At 47.6% G+C, this 20,693-nt stretch overlaps 2 protein-coding genes and 1 long non-coding RNA gene across 4 annotated transcripts in view; 1 reads left to right on the top strand and 2 right to left on the bottom strand.

Moving 5' to 3' along the window:
- LOC4817491 (carboxypeptidase N subunit 2) overlaps positions 1–20,693 on the top strand; it is a 46,680-nt gene that overhangs the window by 1,004 nt on the left and 24,983 nt on the right. The window lies entirely within an intron of this gene.
- Idgf1 (Imaginal disc growth factor 1) lies at positions 145–1,646 on the bottom strand. The gene is made up of 2 exons (XM_001356875.4): positions 923–1,646; positions 145–863 (listed from the first exon to the last, which is right to left on the bottom strand). The coding sequence occupies exons 1-2, from the start codon at positions 1,581–1,583 to the stop codon at positions 205–207; spliced, it is 1,320 nt and encodes a 439-aa protein (XP_001356911.2). The 5' UTR covers positions 1,584–1,646; the 3' UTR covers positions 145–204.
- Positions 12,273–12,628, bottom strand: LOC117183947 (uncharacterized). Its single transcript, XR_004469093.1, has 2 exons — positions 12,515–12,628; positions 12,273–12,447 (listed from the first exon to the last, which is right to left on the bottom strand). It is a non-coding gene; the product is annotated as an uncharacterized lncRNA (long non-coding RNA).

Raw genomic sequence — 20,693 nt, 5'->3', positions numbered from 1 at the left:
GGAGAGGGGGTGAGAGAGGGGGAGAGCCGAGTCGAGTACAATTACGATCCAAGTTTTAGTTTTGTTTACGGAGACGGCGACGGCGACGGCGACTGAGGGTCAAGTGTCTGAGGCCATTCGCAATCGAAAAAAAAAACCCCACACTTTGCTGATTAGAATTTACAAAATTTATTTCGCCATCGTTAGCTCCCCGCCCCCCTTCTTTCAGCCCATGAAATACTTAATAGAACGTACTATGGGATACTTCTGGCCCGTGCAGAGGCCCCGGAAGTCGTCGCAGCCCAGATCGAAGACGGCCATGCCGCCGAGTCCCCGGCTCTTGGCGTAGGCCGCCTTGATGCCCGCAAAGTCGGGATCGTCGTAGCTCAGCCACAGCCCGTGATCGCCGTTCTCGTCGGCCGGACGCATAGCGTAGTTGCCGTACTTCTGGCTCAAATCCGTGACCTTGCGCAGGGGCGCCGCGGCCCCCCTGTACACGGCCGAGGAGTTTTGGACCAGCTTCGAGCAGATCTCCGGCCAACTGAGCAGGCCCTCGGCACTGGCGATCTGCAGGCCACCGGGCGCTGGTCCGTACGTCTCCGGCACCACGGGCAGGCCACTCAGGCCGGAGTTCTTGGTCAGCTGCCAGGCACGGCCGTAGCTGGCGATGCCCAGGTTCAGTTTGTGGGCAGGACAGTGGTTGTGCAGCCAGTAGTTGACCTGAAACTCGACGTTCAGGTGGGGCAGGCGGTTCTGTTCGTCCGGCAGATGGAGGGGGGCCGTGTAGTCGGCCTCCTCGGGATTGCGCAGCGGCGTGAGGAAGTCGAAGGCCGCCAGGTTGATGTAGTCCAGCTGGGGATGCAGCTTGGGGACATCGAAGTACCCTAAACGAAAGGATTTCAGTGCTACTAGTCCACTTCCATGGCCTGCTCTCTGTACTTACAAGTGGAGTTCACGTTCGGTAGAACCGTGAGGGTCAGCATGAGGTTGGCATTGCTGAAGGCCTGGCGCAGGTTGCCCACCAGATCCGTGAACTGGGCCCTGTGCTGCTCGGCCTGGGGGTCCACGACGAAGTCGCCGGTGAAGAGCTTCTTGAACTGCTTCCAATAGCCGCCAATGGAGCCGTGCACCTTCCGGGGCTTATTCCGCGGCAGCTGGAAGGCCAGATCGAGGCCGTCGAAGCCATTCCGCTTCAGCAGGATCATGCTGCTGTCTATGAAGTTCTGCTGGCTGGTGCGATTCGCCTCCAGCAGCTCCACGTACTTGTTGGGATGAGCCTCGTCCACGTCGTGGTCCCCGCCCACACTCAGCAGGATCTTCAGCTGGGGGAACCTCGCGTGCAGGCCCGTTATGTCCTTGTAGTGGAACATGTCCAGGTCCACGTTGAGGCTGAAGAGCTCGTTGGTGCCGGGCTTGAGGCCAGCATAGCCATAGACCAGATGCGTGCAGAACTGCAGGGCCAGCTCCAGGTCGTTGGGCGCCAGCCTGGCCAGGCCCTGGCGCAGAAACGAGGCCGAGTCATAGTAGCAGATCAGATTGCTGGCGGCCCGGGTCAGATCTGTGAGGCCGAGAAGCCCCACTAAACAGAGCGCAAGTAGTCTCATTCTCCGTCGAAATGTAGAAGTACGTCCTGACTTTGGGAGTGAATATTAACGACTGTCTGAGGGGCAGCGACTCTCGGAGCTTTTGAGCTGCCAAGATGGGGGCTTATCGCGGTTTCCGAGAGTCGCCAGACGATGAGGCCGCTATCAGGTTTTCAGGTATTACGTAGTCTACGCCGTCATTTGTTTTGCAGTAAACAAATTTCTAGAATTCTGCTGTGACTCAGTCCGGGGGGTGGGGGCACATTTCGAGGTACTTTTCAAGCCCTCTAAAGAGGGTTTTGGTTGGGGTCTGTAAAGGGAAAGATGTACAGGAAATAGAGAGCTGTTGCTGGATTGATATTCCCTAGTAGCCATGGTTCTGTGGGTCTATTTGCCTGTTCTAAACCATTTGGGGGTCTTCCATGTGAAAGACTTTCTCTTTGCCGGCCCCTGGCTGATCTTTAAGATCTTTAGACGGGCAAGGCAACCTGCTGGGCAGATCCACGAAAAGGTTTGCCCAACCAGCAGCTGTCTGTGGAGGCACTTCACATCAAAAATCAATTGAAGCATTAAATACCCAAAACAAAGGCCCAAAAGCCGCACAAGGACCTTGAACGACAGCTAATGACAACAGTCACAACAAAGGGGGGGGGGGTGGGGGGATGGTTAGGATGATGCAGGATGGCGTATGTGACACAGCCAATTATACAAAGGACACGGAGAGAGTCCTGCAAAAGAATGCGAAATAATCCTCACACGCTGCTTAGCGCTGACAATGGGGCGGCACACAATCGGGGCGGCACAGAGGCGGAACGGGGCGGGGCGGGGTAAGGGCGTAGTCGTGTTCGTGTTGAGAGGCAGCATTATCCTCCTCAATGTCCTCCGATTTCGAGTGTGTGCTTTGTATCTGTATCTGTGGCTCTCATTATTCTTTGATTTATATCAACGAGCCGCAGCGTCAGGCATTGTCTACTCACACTCACACTCACACCCTCCCCCTCCCGCTCTCTTGCCTTGTGGCACAGCTAAAATAGGTCAAGCCTGGTCCCCCACCCTCCCCTGCCCCCTTTGTTTTCTGTTTGCTCGCCGTCCATTTCGTTAGTTTCCGTCAGTCATCAATCAGTCAATCAATGCGGGGCAAATAGCAACCAACGCCAAATAGTTAAATGCGTGAAACGAGGGGATTGTATTACATTTATGATCTGCACTGTTTGACTTTCATTTATTTAATGGGAATATATATTTTTGGGGGTGATTGGTTAATGGATTGGGCTCTATAAAAGTCTTCAAAGAATGGTTCGACGTGCCTCAATCTTTATCTGTGGCAGCTCTGGCCTCCCCCCACCCCCTCGTAATTCAAGGACTTGCCATGAACCCTTTTCATATATAAATAATCTTAATGGCTCTCCAGCTTAGGTATTCCTTTTGCCTTTTTGCTTGAAAACTTGAAATTGTTTTCCATTATTCGACATTCTTTCCATTTCTCAGCTTTGTGGCTCGTTTAATTAAGTCCAATAATAATTTAAATAAATACCTTTACCAATTTAGGGAGGGAGCCCACCCCTCCCCTCCCCCCCCCCCCTCGGGGGCTGTGTATCACCTGGCCAGCCCCTCATTATCTGGCAGGGAAGCAGGTGCAGAAAACCGCAGAAAACATTTGCCTTATTTCGTATTTCTAATTAGACAGACGCCCGCCCGAGTTTTCTGCGTTTTCTGCGTTTTCTGTAACCAGGCAGACAATGAAATGTCGGCAGCACAAAAGTACAAAAGAAAATTCAATTTTCACAAAACAATTGCCATTAGGTGAAGGCCTTCCTCCGGGCGGTGGAGGGCGGCGGAGGGCGGCGGGGGGAGGAGTGCTGCTGCCCAATTGATGTGCCTAATCAGTTTATCTAAGGCGCTCTTTTTTTTTTCGCCAGGGGTGGCTGGCCAAAGCCCAGGGAAATTCATCATTGTCAAATGTGCGGCTTGACATTTTTCCAGGGGGGGTGTGGGGGGCTGGGAGAGCGGGGTGTGGGGCAGGGAAAAATGTAAACTTTTTTGAGGCAACTTTTAGCTTTTTTTTTGGTTGTTGTTGTTTTTGGGGGTTGCCTTTGGCGGGCAATATAATTAGAAATTCATAATGAATTTTATTTGCTTTGGCCACAGAGCCAAAAAAAAAGGCGACGCGCCGCGACGCTTCCTTGTCCAAATGTATTTTTTTGGTAATATTGAGGCGCATTTTTGTGCAAATAAAATTAAAGCACCCCCCGGTTGTAGCCACCCCCCACCCCCCACCCCGACCACCACAGAGGCATATCAAATTATCAGCCAAGGGCTGGGCCCTGGTCCCTCAGTGAGAGTCCATCAGTCCATCAGTCAGTCAGTCAGTCAGTCCGTCTGTCATTCTGGGGTCTTGTGCTTTTTGGGGGGAGGTGTGAGCTGAGCGGGGGGTGGGGGTGGGGGGCTGCTAATGCGGCGTGCAGGTATCAAAGCGACGTTTGAAAAATGAAATTAAAAATTGTTGTTGATTTAAGCGCAAAAAAGGAAATGGATAAAGCGGAAAAAACCTAGGAAAAAGACAGTTTTTGGGGCAGGCAAAAACGAAGTGAAGATACTCTTTGGGATGGGCAGCAATTTCTACAATTGAAGGTACAGAGGACTCGGATCACACGAGCCAAGCTCCTCTTTGGATGAGCTCCTCTCCTGTACCCAGAAAAAGGGAGCTCCACACTCTTTTGGGGGCTACAGAGATCCTTCTTTCCATAGCTATAGTCTCCATAGTTTATCCCTCTTCATCGGTGACAAGCTTCTTGTCCTAGTCCCACGACCTCCTTCTGTAGAGTGCGGCTGTAGCTCGCCTCAAATTCTAATTTTCTAATGAGCCAAAGAGCCTTCGTTTCTTTAGCTCTTCAGGTCTTTCAGGAGGGTGCTCTCTGGCATTCCAGGGAGTCAGTCAGGTCTCTCTATTAGAGCCTGTCTGATTCCCTGAACTGTCATTCATTAGGCCAGAACATGCTGCTGGTTCCTGTCTTCATTAGACCTGGCCTGGGCTTCAAAGTAAGTTCGGAAAAGCTAGTTCTCTGCCGTTTGCCGGGTCCGGAAATTGCTTTGGTTTTTGGTGGCGCCACATGTCACCGGCCAGCGCGGACCGAGACGAAACCTTGAAGGACTTCTTCTCGGGCTACGTGATGACCTTCGGTCTGTTGCTCATATTCATTATAAGCCCAAATAACTGTTGTTTGTTGCCAGAACGAGTGGCAAGTGTCAAAATACCAGGCCCCAAAGGGAGGGCTCCTCCGCCTTCCCCTTCCCCCCATCCATCACACGTCACCTCTTTGTCTCTTTCTCTGTCTGGCTGGCGCCTTCTGGTTTTCTGCTCAATTTGTTCTGGCCTCCCCCCCGTCCCCCCGTCCACCCGACCACCTTTCGGGGCTCGGGTTACCAGTTGCAGCTAACTGACTGGCTTTTGGCCGAGGGTTATGTGATTTGGCCAGGTCTCTGCTGCTGCTCAAGTGTCAGCCGAGAAGCGAAACCCTAGTGGCGTCTGGCGACAGTTGGCCCTGGCTCACGATTATCCCCTCTCTCTCTCTGCCACCTCTCTGGCCCGCTCTGTCCCCTCTCTGTCCCCTATCTGCGCCTCTCTGCCCCTCTCAGACCCTCTCTGCCGCCTCTCTGACCCTCTCTGCCCTTCTCTGTCCCTCTCTGCCCCTCTCTGCCCCTCTCTGCCCCTTCTCTGCCCTTCCATGCCCCTTTCTGCCCCTTCTCTGCCCCTTCTCTGTCCCTCTCTGCCCCTCTCTGGGCCTCTCCTCACCGTCCAATGGGCGTACTTTTTGCTGTAAATCAATATCGACGCTTTGTGGTCAATCAAAATGTGATTTTTTTGTTCGTAGCCGTCATGTTATCTTTTAATGTGGGATACCCAGGGGTGGCAGGGGCATTTCTGGCCACAGAAGGCAGGATATAGCCACCAACTGGAAGAAAGGTGGGCCCCAGGAAGATTCTCAAGCTTTTGAGATATAAGATCTCTTTTGGAGATCTGTTTCCCTGACCCTTCCACACCTCGATCTCCGTTTCCCCTCAACCCTTATCAAAGTTTTTTTTTCTCAAAAACAAGATTTTATCGTTATTAATTAATTTTTATAATATACGAAATGCTGTTTAAGACAAAAGAAAACTCATAATGGCATTAATTTATTGAAAAATATCATAAAAATTGAATGGCAAAAACAATGTCATAAATAATAATTAATGCCACTTAATGTACACACTGAAAAAAAAAAACTGGAAAAAAAGTTAATATAAATAAAAAGGCTGGACATAAATCTGGAAAGAGCGTGGGGGGGGGGGGGGGGGGACAGACAGTTGCCTATAAAAATGGTTTATAAGTCTATAAAAACCAATTGTTTGCATTGTCCGTAATTGCATTAAAAAACAGCGCCAGGCGACACTCCAATAAATATTGATCGTACGCAAAAAAAAGGAAGCAAAACCCCGCCTCGAAATCGAAGTATATAAATTTTTAATTTCAGATTTAACGCGGCACATAGAATGTAATTAAAACAGAATCTGATTAAATAAAAACAAATTAAGTGGTTTGTAAATAAATTAAAAAGTTAGTCGCAGGCCACAAAAAAAAAAAAAATACGAACGAGTGTAAATAAATTTTTGTGGCTTTTGTTTGTGTTACAGAAAATCCATATCGCATATAATACATTAATAGCATAAACCAATGGTTAATACACAAAAATCGAGCCTGCTGTGGAGGGCCGCATCTTTGCCCAAATTCGAGGAGAACTTTCAGCACTTAGGGCGGGCAAAGTTAAGATAATATTGTGACAGGCAGCAGCCCCAATCCCAGACAAACCCCCAGTCTGGCCACCCCACGGGGCATATCCACAGACCATCCACAGACATTTGTCTGTCTATTTTCCTATGCAAATCGAACCGGAAATGGAAATGGAGGTGGAAATGGAACGTTGGACAACCCTTTGCGCATTATTCGTAAATCTAAAAATGTTTTCTTTCGCTTTGCTTATTTTTTAATTGTTAAGTTTTTATTTACCCCTCCACCCGCCCACCTTTCGACCCTTTTGAGCCCCTTTCGAGCCCCATGCCAAAAAGTTCAACGAAGTGTGTAAAGTTCTTCTTCACGAAAGACGCTGTCGAGCTGCTTTGGCATTAAATTTTGTGTAAATGGATTTTGCTAATGGATCCAATAATTCATTTACAATTTTACTTTTTAGCCCGGCAAATGGTATTTGCGCCGAAGGTAGGTAGATACAAGTCGGGACAACTTGGCCGCACTTTTCTGTGGTCGCTGATGGGGGGGATGGGCGGGGGGATGGGCGGGGGGATGGGCTGGGGTTTGGGCTGGGGTTTTGGCTCTTAGAATTAGTGGTGGAAGGTGTCTTCAAGGCTTGCTGTTGGGTGGCTTTTGTCTCCAAGTTTGAGGCATCTCCTGTGGCCAGAAAGAAGATTCATCTCTGGTTCTCCTTGTATTTTTAGTCCAAACTCTCGAGTCTCTACTTCTTCCCCCCCTTCACATCCGTCCCTTATCCCCTGTTCCTCTGTTATGTTAATCCCCTACCCCCCTTGGGGTCTCTGGGTAACCTTTAGCCCGGCAAACAATTCCAAACACACAATTAAATATCATTTTTTACGCCCAATAAATTTGTTAAAAAATGCATGAGGCTACGCGTGTGTGTGTGTGTGTGTGTGTGTGTGTGTAAAATAAAGCTGACCATTTTTTGTTCACACGCCAGACACGCAAGGCGGTGCGGGGCGGCGCGTGCTGCTGCCCAAAAAGGACCCACAACAAAGGACCTGAACGTTATTTTGTCTGTTTTTTTCGTAATACCCTGTAATTGTGGAGATCAAGGGGTATGTGGAACAAGAGGAAAGGTTTCGATACGAATCCTAGGCCTGCATTTTGTGGCCTCTGGCAATCATCGGCCCTCAAGATCCTCTCTCAATGGCTTGGCAGGCGGCTGTCCTTGGAGGTAGCTCCTAGTCGAGAGGTTCATCCGCCCAGCTGGACACTCATGTATGTGTGTGTGTGCGTGTGTGTGTGTGTGCGTGTGTGAAAAATCACTGCCGCATAACGAAGGTCCTGTCCGGCCGCTGTTGTTCCTGTTGTAGCGCCATTATTTTGCTTAATTATTTACATGAGTAAACAGTTGAGAGTTCAGTTCGGTTGAGCTCCTCCGGGATGGCATGGGGCTGAGCTCGGTTCATATTTATGAACAGCACTTTTGTGTGTGTAAATAACCGCAAGCGCGGCGTTAAAAAATTGCTCAAAAGCTCACTTAATGGATCGCTCTGTTTTTTGTGCGGCGCGGAAAAGAGATTTTCCAAGAGTTATATAGGGTGAAAGGCCCCAAAAACTTTTTCCCGTGTGGGTAGTAAAAACATATTCCAATTCCATACAGCGGCAACGCCTTCGACATTCTTGTTTTCCCTTTTTTCCTTTGCTTGCAGCGAATCAAATCGAAAAGAAACTTGCCACAAACTTCCAATCAGACTCAATTTGTTCCAACAACAACGACCAGAAGTGGAGGCCTCTTTCCGCGAGGAAGAGCCCTGAAAGAACAAGCCTCACATGGTCTCTGTCTCTCACCTCATCCGAGGCCCAGCCCGCACCCCACTCCCCTCACCCCGCTCACCCCTCACCACCCTGGCAATAATAATTTCAAAATTACAAATTCACAAAACGTACGCGAAATTATGCGCAATGTCTGCACTTCGTTCCGTGCGTCTCGCAGCCTCTCGTTGGCCCTCCGATTTCAGGCCCCGGTTCCACATTCGATGTTGTTCGTCTTCGTCTCCTGTGCTCTCCGGGCGGACGACTACGACTACGAGTTCGAGTTCGAGTATCTTTGCATCTTTCAGCTGCCATCTGCCGCCTGCCGCCTGCCGCTGCTGCTTCTGCTGCTGTGCCGCGCCTAAAGCACTTTTTATATTATATATAGAGCCACATGTATATCGTATATAGATTGTATATATGCCGCCATGCCATATCAAGGATTACATGCCACATCCTCTCCTCTGTCGAGGCACAGTGGGCCAGAAGCTGTGGAAAAGGCAGACTCGAGGGATGTGGAAAATATTGCTACCTCTGCTTGGGTAGATCTTGACCATAATTCGTTGAAAAGAACCTTCATTTCCCCTTGAATAGTCCCCAAGCTGAGGTTTTTCTGCAATCAGAACAAAAACAGGATCATTTTCCCCTCCAAAAACTCCTCCTTAAATGGTATTTCTTTATCGAAATTCATCATTTGCTACCACTGTGTCTCGTCTCCATCTTCGTCTTGTATAAAATGCATAAAATTCACATTTAGATGTTGCTCTGCGGCCTGCGACTGTTGGCTTCCATGTTGCCCCGAAGAGCAGCGACAGGGAGAGGCATTCATCATTCATTCATTGCCGCAGCCGCCGAGCCCCAGAGCCGTCTGTGATTTTTCTTCATTGCAAATATGGCCAAGTCGCGAATCAAGTTGCGCGAGAGTCTGCCCGTCTTTAGAGTCAATCAAAGGCCTCAAGTTCATTATGAACTGCCAGAGTGGCTGTGTGGCAGAGTGGCTGTGAGGCAGAGTGGTTTGGTGAGTAATAAGTGTTGGGTCTGGGTCTCTTCGCTCCACACTCCATAGACCATGTAGTTGTTGTGGCTGTCTTTGGGCCGGGCATAGATCGGGTTAGGCCTCTGCCTTCTGCCTTCTTCCACCTTCGTCCATTTTCGGCTGCTACTTTGTTGGCTGGTGGCTGGATGTTGCTGCCACTGCCGCTGCCGCTGCTGATGGGGATGTTGATGAGCTTGATGCATGTTTTGTTAGCTTCTGTTGTTGATTCGGAATGCAGTTTGGCGGTATGCCCCCGGGGCCAGTGCCGGTGCTCCTGCATTTTTGATTACTTTTTTCTCCGAGTTTTCAGTGCAAGTTTCGATTGAGTTTTGGCAGCCAGATACTCGCTTTTGTAGATACGAATCCATAGATGGATTCTGCACTTTAATTTGCTCGCAAAAAAAACGCGTACAACTCTCCCAGGGACTCCATTAGAAAAGCCGAAAATTCAGCACTTTGCCAACAATTGGCCAAGGAAAAACTTTCGGGCTAACTTTTTAATGGCTCCAAACAGGGAGAGCCAGCCAGAGAGAGAGAGAGAGAGAGAGAGAGCTTTTAACTGTAATTAGGAAACAGGCGATGCCGCCAGTACATGCCACATAGCCTTATATAAGGCTTGTTTGTATATATGTATTTTATGTGGGGCGAAAAATAATTTGGAAAAATTCAACTCGATTTTCGTGAGTTTCGCTTGGCATGCAATTTGGAAATTTTCTCAATTTTCTTTTCGGTTTGTTTCCGTTTCGTTCCGTTTCGAGGAATGACATAAATTTATTTGGCTTTCTCGTGTTCGGCCGTTGATGCCACAAAATGGCGTCTGGTCAGGGCAGGGACGGGGCCGGGGCGGGGGGAAATTGTTGCATGCATTTGCATATTTTCCGCCAAAGAGCGAGTGCGCGACATTTTATTTGTGCCGCCCCCCCTTCCCCCTGTGTCCACCAAACATGGCCAAAATGGCGTTGGGGAAAATGTCAACCATGTGCAAAAAGGCCAGAGGGGTGGAGGGGTAGGGGGAGGGGGAAGAGGGCCACCAGTAGCAAGTGCCAACCGGTTGAACTACGATTATTGCCATGCCACAGTGGGGCAGGCCATAGGCAAAAAAGGGCAAGGCATTAATCGATTCAAAAAGGGAATAAAATGCTTCAGAAAAGATCCCCTACGCCCTACGAAGTACTTTGTTAATCTTTTTCTATAAACTATTTCCAAATTCCCATCCCATGCCGCAACCACTGTACCCTCTTTTGGGGGGGTTGGGGGGGTGGGGGGGTGGGGTGTGGGCAATCAGCCAACCAAAGCGACGGCCATGCAATGTCCAATGGTTCGGGCCACCAAGTGTGCTCCTCCTCTGCCCCCCCTACCCCCCGGGCCGAGCCGAGCCGAGCCCTGGACAACCCCTAGTCGGCGTAGAACCCACAATTATGCTGTAGACCAAAGCAAAATAATTACTTTGATCGTCAAATGATATTATTTTGTCGGCCATGCGGCGGTGTCTGTGCCGAGGGGCAGGGGGTGGGCGGGGAGGCGTGGTTAGGCCGGCATGCAATTGAGCTGGTTGTAAGTGTTGGAAATACATATGTGTGTGTGTGTGTGTGTGTGTGTATGTGTGTGGGTAATGGCCGACCCGCCACAGTGGTTCGGGATTTTAGGGCAATTTTTAATTCAATTTTTAGGGAATTTTCCAACACATTTCAAGGGCTACAACTTTGTCAATGGATTGGGCTTTATTTAGAAATTTTTTAAACCTTTAAAAGTCCCTTATTTCACGGGTTAAAACGGAGTTCACTTTCCGCCCGAATGCCTTCTTTTTTTTAGCCATATAATATCACTTCCCCACCACTGTGCGCTCCAAATCCCGAACATATTTCTGCATCAGCTTTTTCAAGCATTATTGATGATGCCATTCGGTGCCACTGTGCCCCATTGGCCCTGCAACGGTCGCCATTAGCCGAGAGTGCGATGTGCATTTGGCCAAATTTGCATTCGTTGGGTCCCGGTCCCGGTCCCGGTCCCTTGTTCCTCTCGGAGCGGATCCGGCTAGCCCCACAAGTTAATTACTTTTTCGTACATTTTCGATGGCGCGTTTCGCACTGAAAATTTCCGCCTTTTTTTTTTTGTTTTTACCTCCCCGTCTTTATTTATTTCACTGCAAATGAAGCCGCCTCTACCCTCGACGGTGGAGCTCCATTTGCAGTCCCAATCCCAGTCCACATCCACATCCGCGTCCTGCATTCGCTCCTCCTTTTGGTCGTTGTTAGTTTGAATGCGTTTTCGCATTTATATGCAAATTTTTTGGTTTGCATGCAGAAAATATTGCTTTCGACAAATGGCCGGAGTGCGAAACGCTCTGGAGAGGGGCCGAAGCCAGTTTCTGGTGCAGGAGGAGCTCGGTGCAGAGCCACGGAATTGGTCGGCGAAATTGCACTGCGCTGACCAATGGGCGGCATCATCACCCATCACCATCACCATCACCATCATCGGCGTGGCATGTGGCATGTGGCATGTGGAGTGGCATCAAATGGGCACAAACCGCACAAAAGCGGCTTGGAATTCAACGAGGATATATGGCCTGGCAATGCAAGGGGCCAGCAGCCCGAAAAGTAGAAATTATGCCATGGAAATATTACGCCCAAAAATGCCAATAAAAGTGTACAGCAAAAGTCATAAATTATGGGAAATGGGGCGGGGATTCCTCGAGATTTCAGGCACTACAGGTGTATCCTTTTAGATCTGGCTTACCTGTAGTATCCTTAGACCCGGTAGACCTTGTAGGGCTTTCCATTTCACGAGGAGGCCGGGAAAAAGACGATTTTCATACTTAAAAAGAAAGAAACGAATTTTTTTTAAATTAAAGAAAACCTTGAAGACTCTTTTCCACTTTATTCCTTTTCTTTTTAAATATTTACTGAAGAATCTTGTGTGTTGGCTCTTAATTTTATAGGAACTTTCATAGAGAATGTGAATATATAGTATATGTATTATAGATATCACCTCTGGGTATCGGGTATACCGATAGAACTATCTATAAAGCTGCTATTCAAAGCCTAATTCTCCTGCTGAGCGCCTGCAGAGTTTCAGGAATCCCCCATTGCCCCTCTGATCAATAAACCTCGACTAATCGGAGCTTCCTTTAATGCTAGTTTCATAGAATTTTACTCATAATTAAGGCACGAATCGGGTCTCCATTCCAGCCACTGCACCTTCCCCGTTTAAGCCCCTCAAACGGAGTGAAAAGAGACATCATGGGCACACCAATTTTCCATGTCTTATTTCATGGCAACGGTTCGGAACTGTTATGGAAATGAAATGTGCTTTAGAAATATATATCTCCTAGATATAAAGACTTTTAGAACTCACAATTGAGTATGGATAGAAGCCAAATCGAAAGCCACAGCCTCATGATGAATGCCAGGAAAAAGGTTTACCAAAAAGCAGATTGGAGGAATATCTCTGCTCTATCAGGTGTAGATTCCTACTAATCGAAAATCCATTGCTTTGTTTTAGAACTGGCCAATTTGTTGCGCCACCCCAACGAATCCCAGTTCTGGCCGCCTAAACAGATCTCATTAACAGCTTGCCCTTGGTCGGGGGGCCCATGAATATTTATGTGGCTTGGTTCCAGGAAACGCTAATAGAATTCTCACAATATTCTCACACATTTACGTTAACCTTTTCGCCGATGGGGGCTGGGGGCGTGGACCCGACCTCCCAATAAAAAGGAAAATGTTGCCAATGAGCCGCAGATTTATGGCGCTTAGAAAAATGTGCAATTAATGCGTGTATAAATTACGGGAAACAATTAAACGGAGGAGACGCCAGACATGGCCATAAACATTACACATACGCCCCGTGGCCCCATGGCCGCGTGGGCGTCGACATTGCGTGCTTAAGGGCCCTGATTTATTTTCGGCGGAACTCTGGATGGTATTCATACTCGTATGAATTGTGAATGTGAATATAATGAAGTTCCGATAAGACATACAACTAATTAGGCGGCAGGAGGCAGGCACCATCATGATGGGGCTGATCAGACGCCTAGAAGTAGGCAATGGCTGAGCAATTGGGGGATAAGAGGAATGTGGGATACTCTTTCTGCCCTCCGAAGGCCCTCTGCCTGGCTGGAACGGTGGCTGTCCGCCCCAGAGAGCTTTCGCCGAGGATACGGCCTGTACATTCCCTCTCCCAGGTCGCTGGCAGCGTAATCTACAGAACCCAAATTGAGTTGTCTGTGTGCGGAATGGACAAACAGGGCATGCCCCCACCCCCCACTTGTCCCTTCTCGTGCACTGCTGCAATGCAATTCATAAATTTCAACAATGATAATCGAGCAAACTCCGAGTTTGAAGAGGGCGTTGCAAGATTGCTGACTGCAGGAGAAGTACAGGGACGAGGGGGGGACGGGGGTACGGGGGGGCAGCATCCAGTCAGCAAGTGTAACATATTGCACATGCACATGCACAGACAGGGATCCTTTGGTCCTTGCGGGACGACGGCACGACGGCACGAGGTGGTCCGAGGGTGGCCGTCGCCACCCAAACAAACACTCGACGCTTTTGTTCTTGCTGATGGAATTATTTGTTCGCACATTGTCAACTTGCCACTCCCCCATGCCCCCACTCCCCCGCGCCCCCTCGTGCCCCTTATCGCCGTGTGTGTGTGCATCTGCCCCCGGCTGGCTGCCACTTCTCATTGCAAAATGCAATTTGCCGCCACCCAGCAACATGGCCCGAAAAAGGGTTCTCCCTCCCCCACTTTCGGTCTTATCTTTGCTTTCATTTCATAAACCAGCTTCCTCTAGCGACACCCCCCCTCCCCCCCTCCGCCCTCCTCCGACTCCCAGTCACAGTTTGGCAACACTTTTCGACCACAAAACGAACTCGAAGCCCGAAACAATGAAGAGACCGACCAGGCGGCGACCGACTCGTTGCTGCAACTGCAATCCATTCGATGTCTGCCTGCCTCTCCCCGTGTGTGTGTGTGGCAGACTGCAGTTGCTGCCACAATGTATCATCAGTTGAACTTTTGTGCGGCTGTCATAGGCAGAAATTGGTTGCATGCAGAGCTCCAGTCTCCAGTCGCCCAAAAAAAAGAGGTCCCCCTTGCAACTTGATTTGCAACTTCATTTGCAATGGTTCAGGCCAGAGATGCAGATAGATTTCCAGAGCAGGAGAGGAGAGAAGGCATAGGTATGTGCTGTATGTAGTATATAAATCATATGAAATTGTTTCTGGCCCCAGACCCAGAGCCAGACCCAAAGCCAGGGCCAAAACACAATTTGATTGGATTTGATATTTTTGTTCAGGTCTCGGATAAGATCTCAAGGCTTGGTTTGCTCTGGATTTTGGGCACCCCGGGAAAGTGGGAGAGCCTTTGACAAGGGGCCCAAAGACCTGCCTGGGAAAGTTCCGGGTTAATTGGCGAGGAAATGTTTTTATGGCTGAGGAAATTGCCGAAGAAAAAGTGGACAAAATGCAAGAGTTTGATTTATGTATCTGTGGGCAGGGAATGCTGTATTTTAAGATATTTTCCAGAGACAGATCCAGAAAGATTTGATCCTCGAATCGTAGATAATCGGAGATTCTCTGGGAACATCTATTACGACGAATATCCAACTTTTTCCATGGTATATTTGTATATTATAGCTGATATTTGTTAGATACCCAAAGGGGGATTCTTCATCTTGTTTTAAAGTAAAAGAAAACCTCATCTACTGCTTCAAATAGATCTCAAGTTTTAACCTTTTGGCCTGTGTTTTCTTTTCTTTATAAATTAGATCGTCATTCCCATGACTTATTTCGAGCCCTGCCATGCGAAGATTTGCTGCTCCAATCCAAAACTCTCATCTGTCCCACATTTTCCTCCAAAAAAGGGATTCTTCATCTTGTTTTCAAATAAAAGAAAACCTCATCTACTGCCTGAAAAGAGTGGCCTCTCCAGCTCTAGCCTCCTGGCCAGTGTTTTCTTAGATCATCATCATATCATCCATCCTCTAGCATAGTTCCTATAAAATTCCTAGTAAATTCCCATGACTTATTCCGAGCCATTGGCCCTTGAAAGAACATCTCTATGTGGCTTTTTGCCTAGTTTATTTTTATGTTGGCCGCGGGGGGGGCTCAAGACTAATTGAAGACTCTCAACACCTCGACCGGGCCTGAGCGGGGAAAACTGTGAGAGATTCTCCCCCCCAATTAAGGCCAGACCCGGCACTACGCAGCCTATTTAAATGTTTATTAAATTGTGTTTTCTTCCGCCGTGCTCCCAACTCTCTCCCAGACATTGTTGCGCCCAATTTCAGTTGCTTATAATTTAAATATATATAGTATATATATATGTGGTATATTTATGTAAAAAGTTAAGGCCAGGCTAACAACGCGGCAACATGCAAATTTGCAATTTAGTTTTAATTTTTTAATCGTTTCGCAAAGGAAAACTCCAACACGTTCCGTTGATTGTTGCACAGATATACATATATATATATATACAATATATACACTCTATATGGTATATATATTCGACTATATTTGCCTCAACATTTAATAGTTTTTTCTTCTTCCTTCATCTTTTTTTTTTATAATTGCTAAAAGCAGAATATTTAGAGGGGGAGGCGGAGGGTGAGGCGGAAGGGGGGGGGAGAGGTAGGTAGGGAGGGTTGGGCTGTGTACAATCTCATGTCAAGCAGACATTTCAATTCAATTAAATTTGTTCGCCTCTTATCGAATAAAAGTTGCGCCTTGGCTTCCCCCCCCCTTTCGCCGCAAAACTTTTCCGAGGATTGGGCACAGTTTTTGCCATTAATTAACTAAGAGAGGAGGCTGCCTGCCACGCCCCCCCCGCCCCCGTAGCTATGTGTGGAGCCAAAAATCTGTGAATGAAAGCAAACAAAGGCATAAATCGATTAAATTTCCTGTCATTTTACATTTGAAACATGAAATAAAATGCGTTGAAATTGCCCCCCCCCCCCACGAATGGGGGCAGGGGGTGGCAGGGGGTGGGGTTCCTGGTGTGAAAACAGGAACAACAACCGGGGTTAACATACGTTTGAAAAGCTTTTCACATTTTTTCATCGTCCTCCCCCTCCCCCGCCACTGTTTTTCGAAAGGGGTGCTTCTGTTGTCCTCTGATGGGGGGGTGGGATGGTCCTGACTGTGGGTCCTGGTCCGCGACGTTTATGCAAATTGTCAGTCGTTTGACTGTGAAAACATTGTGTAGCCATTTGAACTCTTGAGGGGGGAACAAAGATGAGGGCTGGGAGCAGGGCTGGGAGCAGGACTGGGAGCAGGGCTGGGAGCGCAGGGCTGGGAGCAGAGCTGGGAGCTTGACAGAAATTAATATAAATCGATGGCAGAGCAGGGGGCCATAGAGGAATGACCCTTAAGGAGGAAGGGGCCTCTCAAGAGTCTCCATTTATCTCCAAAAAAGAATGATCTTCCGTCTCTCCCCCCCCCTGCCCCCCCTTTCTCCACCACATACGACTGTTCTCTCAATTAAGTTTTACCTTCAAGCTGGCGGTTTCTTCATTTGAAAAATTGCATTTACAAGTGGAACGCGTTTCCGCCGTGCACTGGACACGCCCCCCCCCCCCCTCGCCGCCCCGGTGGCACCGACCAATAAATATGCAACTTTTGCATACACTACACAGCCCGTGCAACGTACAAGTTTTGCTTGCAACACTTGCGACAACTTAATTCGTGCCAAACATGCGAGAAGACGGGCCCGGCGAGGTCCAATTTAAATTAATCAAGTTGGGGCAGCACCCACCCATCCACCCACCCACCCACACATGCCCTGGAGTACGGCGAGTCGGAGGGGGAGGGGGAGGAGGAGGAGGTGGAGTACTCCTGGCATTGCGTGCTCTTGGATCATTTTCCTGTGCGTTCCTAATGAATTTTTAATTGTTTTTCGAGGCAAAAGATGTCGATTCGATCGAAAGACATTGCCCATTGAAACTTCTTGAAGGACGCGAGGGCCTACAAGGGCACACCGGGGGGCATCATTAATTCATCTCTCATTAGCAAAAATTGCTTATTGATTTTGTACCGAGAGGAAAGGAATACCTTTTGGGAGGTTTTGCACCTCTCGGAAGACGACTGAATGATCGATCGACGATCTACATCCTTTTTCATGGGGCCATTCTACCGAATTTTCCTAGACTGGCCGTAGATTCGTGGCCGCATCTAAGATTTACAATATCTAAAAATTTAATTTGAATAAAAGTAACTTTTCCAACAAAAAATTCATTAGTTTTAGTGCGTCTATTCTAGGGACCAAGAAAAAGTACACAGCTTTTAGAAACTATTTTAACAACATTATTTTGCTAAATTTGAGAGGTCCGAGAGGAAAGGAATACCTTTTGGGAATACCTCGAGGAGGAGAATGATCGAGGGTCGATCTATGTACATATATCCTTTTTCATGTGACCGTATCCCCCGAATTTTCCTAGACTGGCCGTACATTCGTGGATTTACAATATTTAAAAATTAAATTTTAATATAAGTAACTTTTCCTTTTAAAAAATAAATCTGTTTTAATGCGTCTATTCTAGTGACCAAGAAAAAAGTACCTTATTTAACACAGCTTTAAGAAACTTTTTTAAAAACATTATTTTTTTAAATTTCTCTACTTTTTCGAAGAATCATAAATCAACCAAGGTTTTTGCACATCAAATTTGTTTAAATTCTTTAGAAATAAAAAGATATAATGCCAGAAGAGGTGCGTCTAATCTATTGACGAAGAGTGTAGGTTGCAAAGGGGCTGTCGTACTGCCTAAAAGGGGCTAACCCACCACAAGTCTTAAGCTCAGGCTACTATATAGTTCCTTAGTTCCTTAGTTCCAGTTTCAGTTCATTAACATTCCACAGAAACCCCCAGTTCATATAAGACTCCACCGTCCTTTCGTTTCCTTTTGGGGAAAACCACACAAAGCCCACATAAATAAATTGCTGGCAATTACGGCGTTAACAAGTTTTATTGACTGACTAAATGCGCAGAGAGGCCATCCATCCCGCCACCCACGGCCGTGCCGAGTCAAGTCCAGAGATTTTTTTTCGGGCAAGGACATTTCATGGGCTTGTACAAACGTTTAACCGACTGTCTGGCCGGTCCTTTGCAGAGGGGTAGAATTTATCTGGTCTGGTCTGGTCTGGTCAAGGTTTTTGTTTTTGTTTTTGGCCGGGTGGATTTTCGGAGGGGGACGAACAATGAATAATGTCCGCAGTCAGCCAGGCGCAATCGCTTGTTTCCACTTGCCACTCCAGGTCCTCAGTCCACTCCCCCCCCGCCCACTTAGTCACCCATTCATTCCACTAGATCAATCTTCGTTGCACTTCTGTGTGGACGCACCTCCTCCTCGCAGGAGCTGGGCCACGCTGGGCTTGGCATGTCCATGTCCATGTCTGTCTATCGGTTCGACACTTTGTTGCATTTGAAATTTATTAGCCACGTCGCCGGCTCCCTGCCGCCCACACCCTCCCCTGTGCCCTGGGAGTCTGTGCCCCGATACGAATCTCTTTGGGGCCGGGCCAGCCGAAAATTTCACCTTTCTGCGCGTTTGGGAGCCATAAAAAATGGCAAAAATAATCATAATGTGACATTGATTCTGGGCCTTTTCTTAGGGGACTCCAACGACTCCAACGACGGCAGCCAATAAAAAGATAAAGCCAGCAAAGCATATCGTCTGGCGCGGGTCCCTGGCGCGGGTCTGCCATGTGTCCCATCGCGGTCTCGGGTGGTTTGCTCTCCAAAAGGGACTCCGAGGCGTGGATGTGGTATCCGCCATCAGCATATGCGGTTTAAGTTGCGGTTGACATTTATTTCACGCACCATTGGACAAATAAATGCGTTGCGGCCTGCCATTTCGATAGGAGGGGGCCATCAATACCAAGGGGGAGTGGGTAAGGGTAAGGGTAGGGCTGGCTTGGGTTGATATACCACATATATGTAGTATGTACGGAAGTATATGCCCAGGGAAAGGGCCATTGAAACAAGAAAACTTCCAGAGTTTGCAGTGACTTTTTCTAGAAATTTTCTGAGGAATCGCTGCATTTATGCTTTGTAGAATATAAAGGGAATAGAATCCTCTATCCCTGCCTTGATTTTAAGGTCTATTGGATTCATTTTTCATTATATATTGTTCATAAATGAGGGATCAAGCCCGCTGCACGCTCAAAATTGTTTCTATCATAAAGAGATGCTCGTTTCCTATGTATCTGTGTCTGTTTCTAATCATTATTTATCCAATTTCGATACAGATTTAACCTGATTAACTTATTCCAAATGTAGACCCCCTCTCTGGCTTTTCTTTTCCATCATATACTGTACATATCATATCATATCGTATCGTATCGCATCAATTAATTTATCCATCACATCTTCAATTAGTCGACCAAGAATCATTGGGCACCCTAGAGACTTCTCCAGTCAAAGATCATCTCCGGCATTTCGGTGTAGGACCCTTTAACCCTTTTGCAACTTGTGGGCCACGCCCCTTTCGAAGAGAAGAACAAGTCTGTGTCTGTGTCTGGCTCTGGCTCTGGCTCTGGCTCTGGGGTCACTCCATTCCCTAACGATTTGTTCCATCTTTGTCTGTTTTTTTTTTTTGGTGGGTTTTTAATTTTACGCTTCGAAATTTTATAATTTCCACACTTTGTGATAGGCTTCCTCTTCCTTTGGCCCCCCTTTGGCCCCCCTCTGCTCACCCTCTCTCTCTTTTTGCATTTTTCTCTACTTTTTTCGACGCTTTTTCCCTTCTTGAGGTCCAAAACATCAAAAGTAAAGTTTTATTTCTCATCTGTCGTCTTTTGTTTAGACCCTCTAACAAATTCCTGTCACGTAGACAACATTTTAATTGCTGCCATTAAAAGGGTATGGCCCCTAAGGCCAAAAGAAAGACGGAACCCAAGAGTAGAGCGCCAGGAATAAATATGTTTCCAAAAATATCTACAAATATGGTAGGAAATGGTTTTTGGACGAGCGAAGAAATTAATTTAAATTTGATCGGATATTGAGGGGGAGAGAGGTTTCAAAAGGAGGGGCATCGAAGGAGCTATACGGCTAGAACTAGTGAATGATTTCGTTTCGCAGGATTACCTCGTAAATGGGGCTCCTCTTTCGAGTGTTTTAGGAGTAGTTTAGCAGCTCCATGACAGGCGGAATACCGGAATGATAGGGCAAGTTTTATGGGCAGGTATCCCCCACCAAGGGGGGGTCGCCCACTCAGACCTTAATTAATAAAAAGTCCAACAATTACAACTCTATTCACACACACGACACAACTAAAGGTTCCAGGAAAAACTTTTAACGCTGTATAAGTGACAATTTTAATTGTGTTCAACACACACCCTCCCTACCCACCTTGAACCCCCCTTGAACCCCCCCTTGGCAGCCCACACGGTGTTGACTTTAATTGTGTGAAAAAGCAAAAACATTCTAATTTACTGTGCGCTGCGCGGAAAAGGCTGCACAGGACATGTGAGCCGGGAAGTTGCTCCTGCAGCGGTGTGCGTGTGTGTGTGTGTGGAATGTGATAGTGTAATTATGA

The sequence above is a fragment of the Drosophila pseudoobscura genome, chromosome 4, assembly GCF_009870125.1.
Source record: "Drosophila pseudoobscura strain MV-25-SWS-2005 chromosome 4, UCI_Dpse_MV25, whole genome shotgun sequence".
In the NCBI taxonomy this organism is placed as follows: domain Eukaryota; kingdom Metazoa; phylum Arthropoda; class Insecta; order Diptera; family Drosophilidae; genus Drosophila; species Drosophila pseudoobscura.
This window is presented reverse-complemented; position numbering and strand designations above follow the sequence as displayed.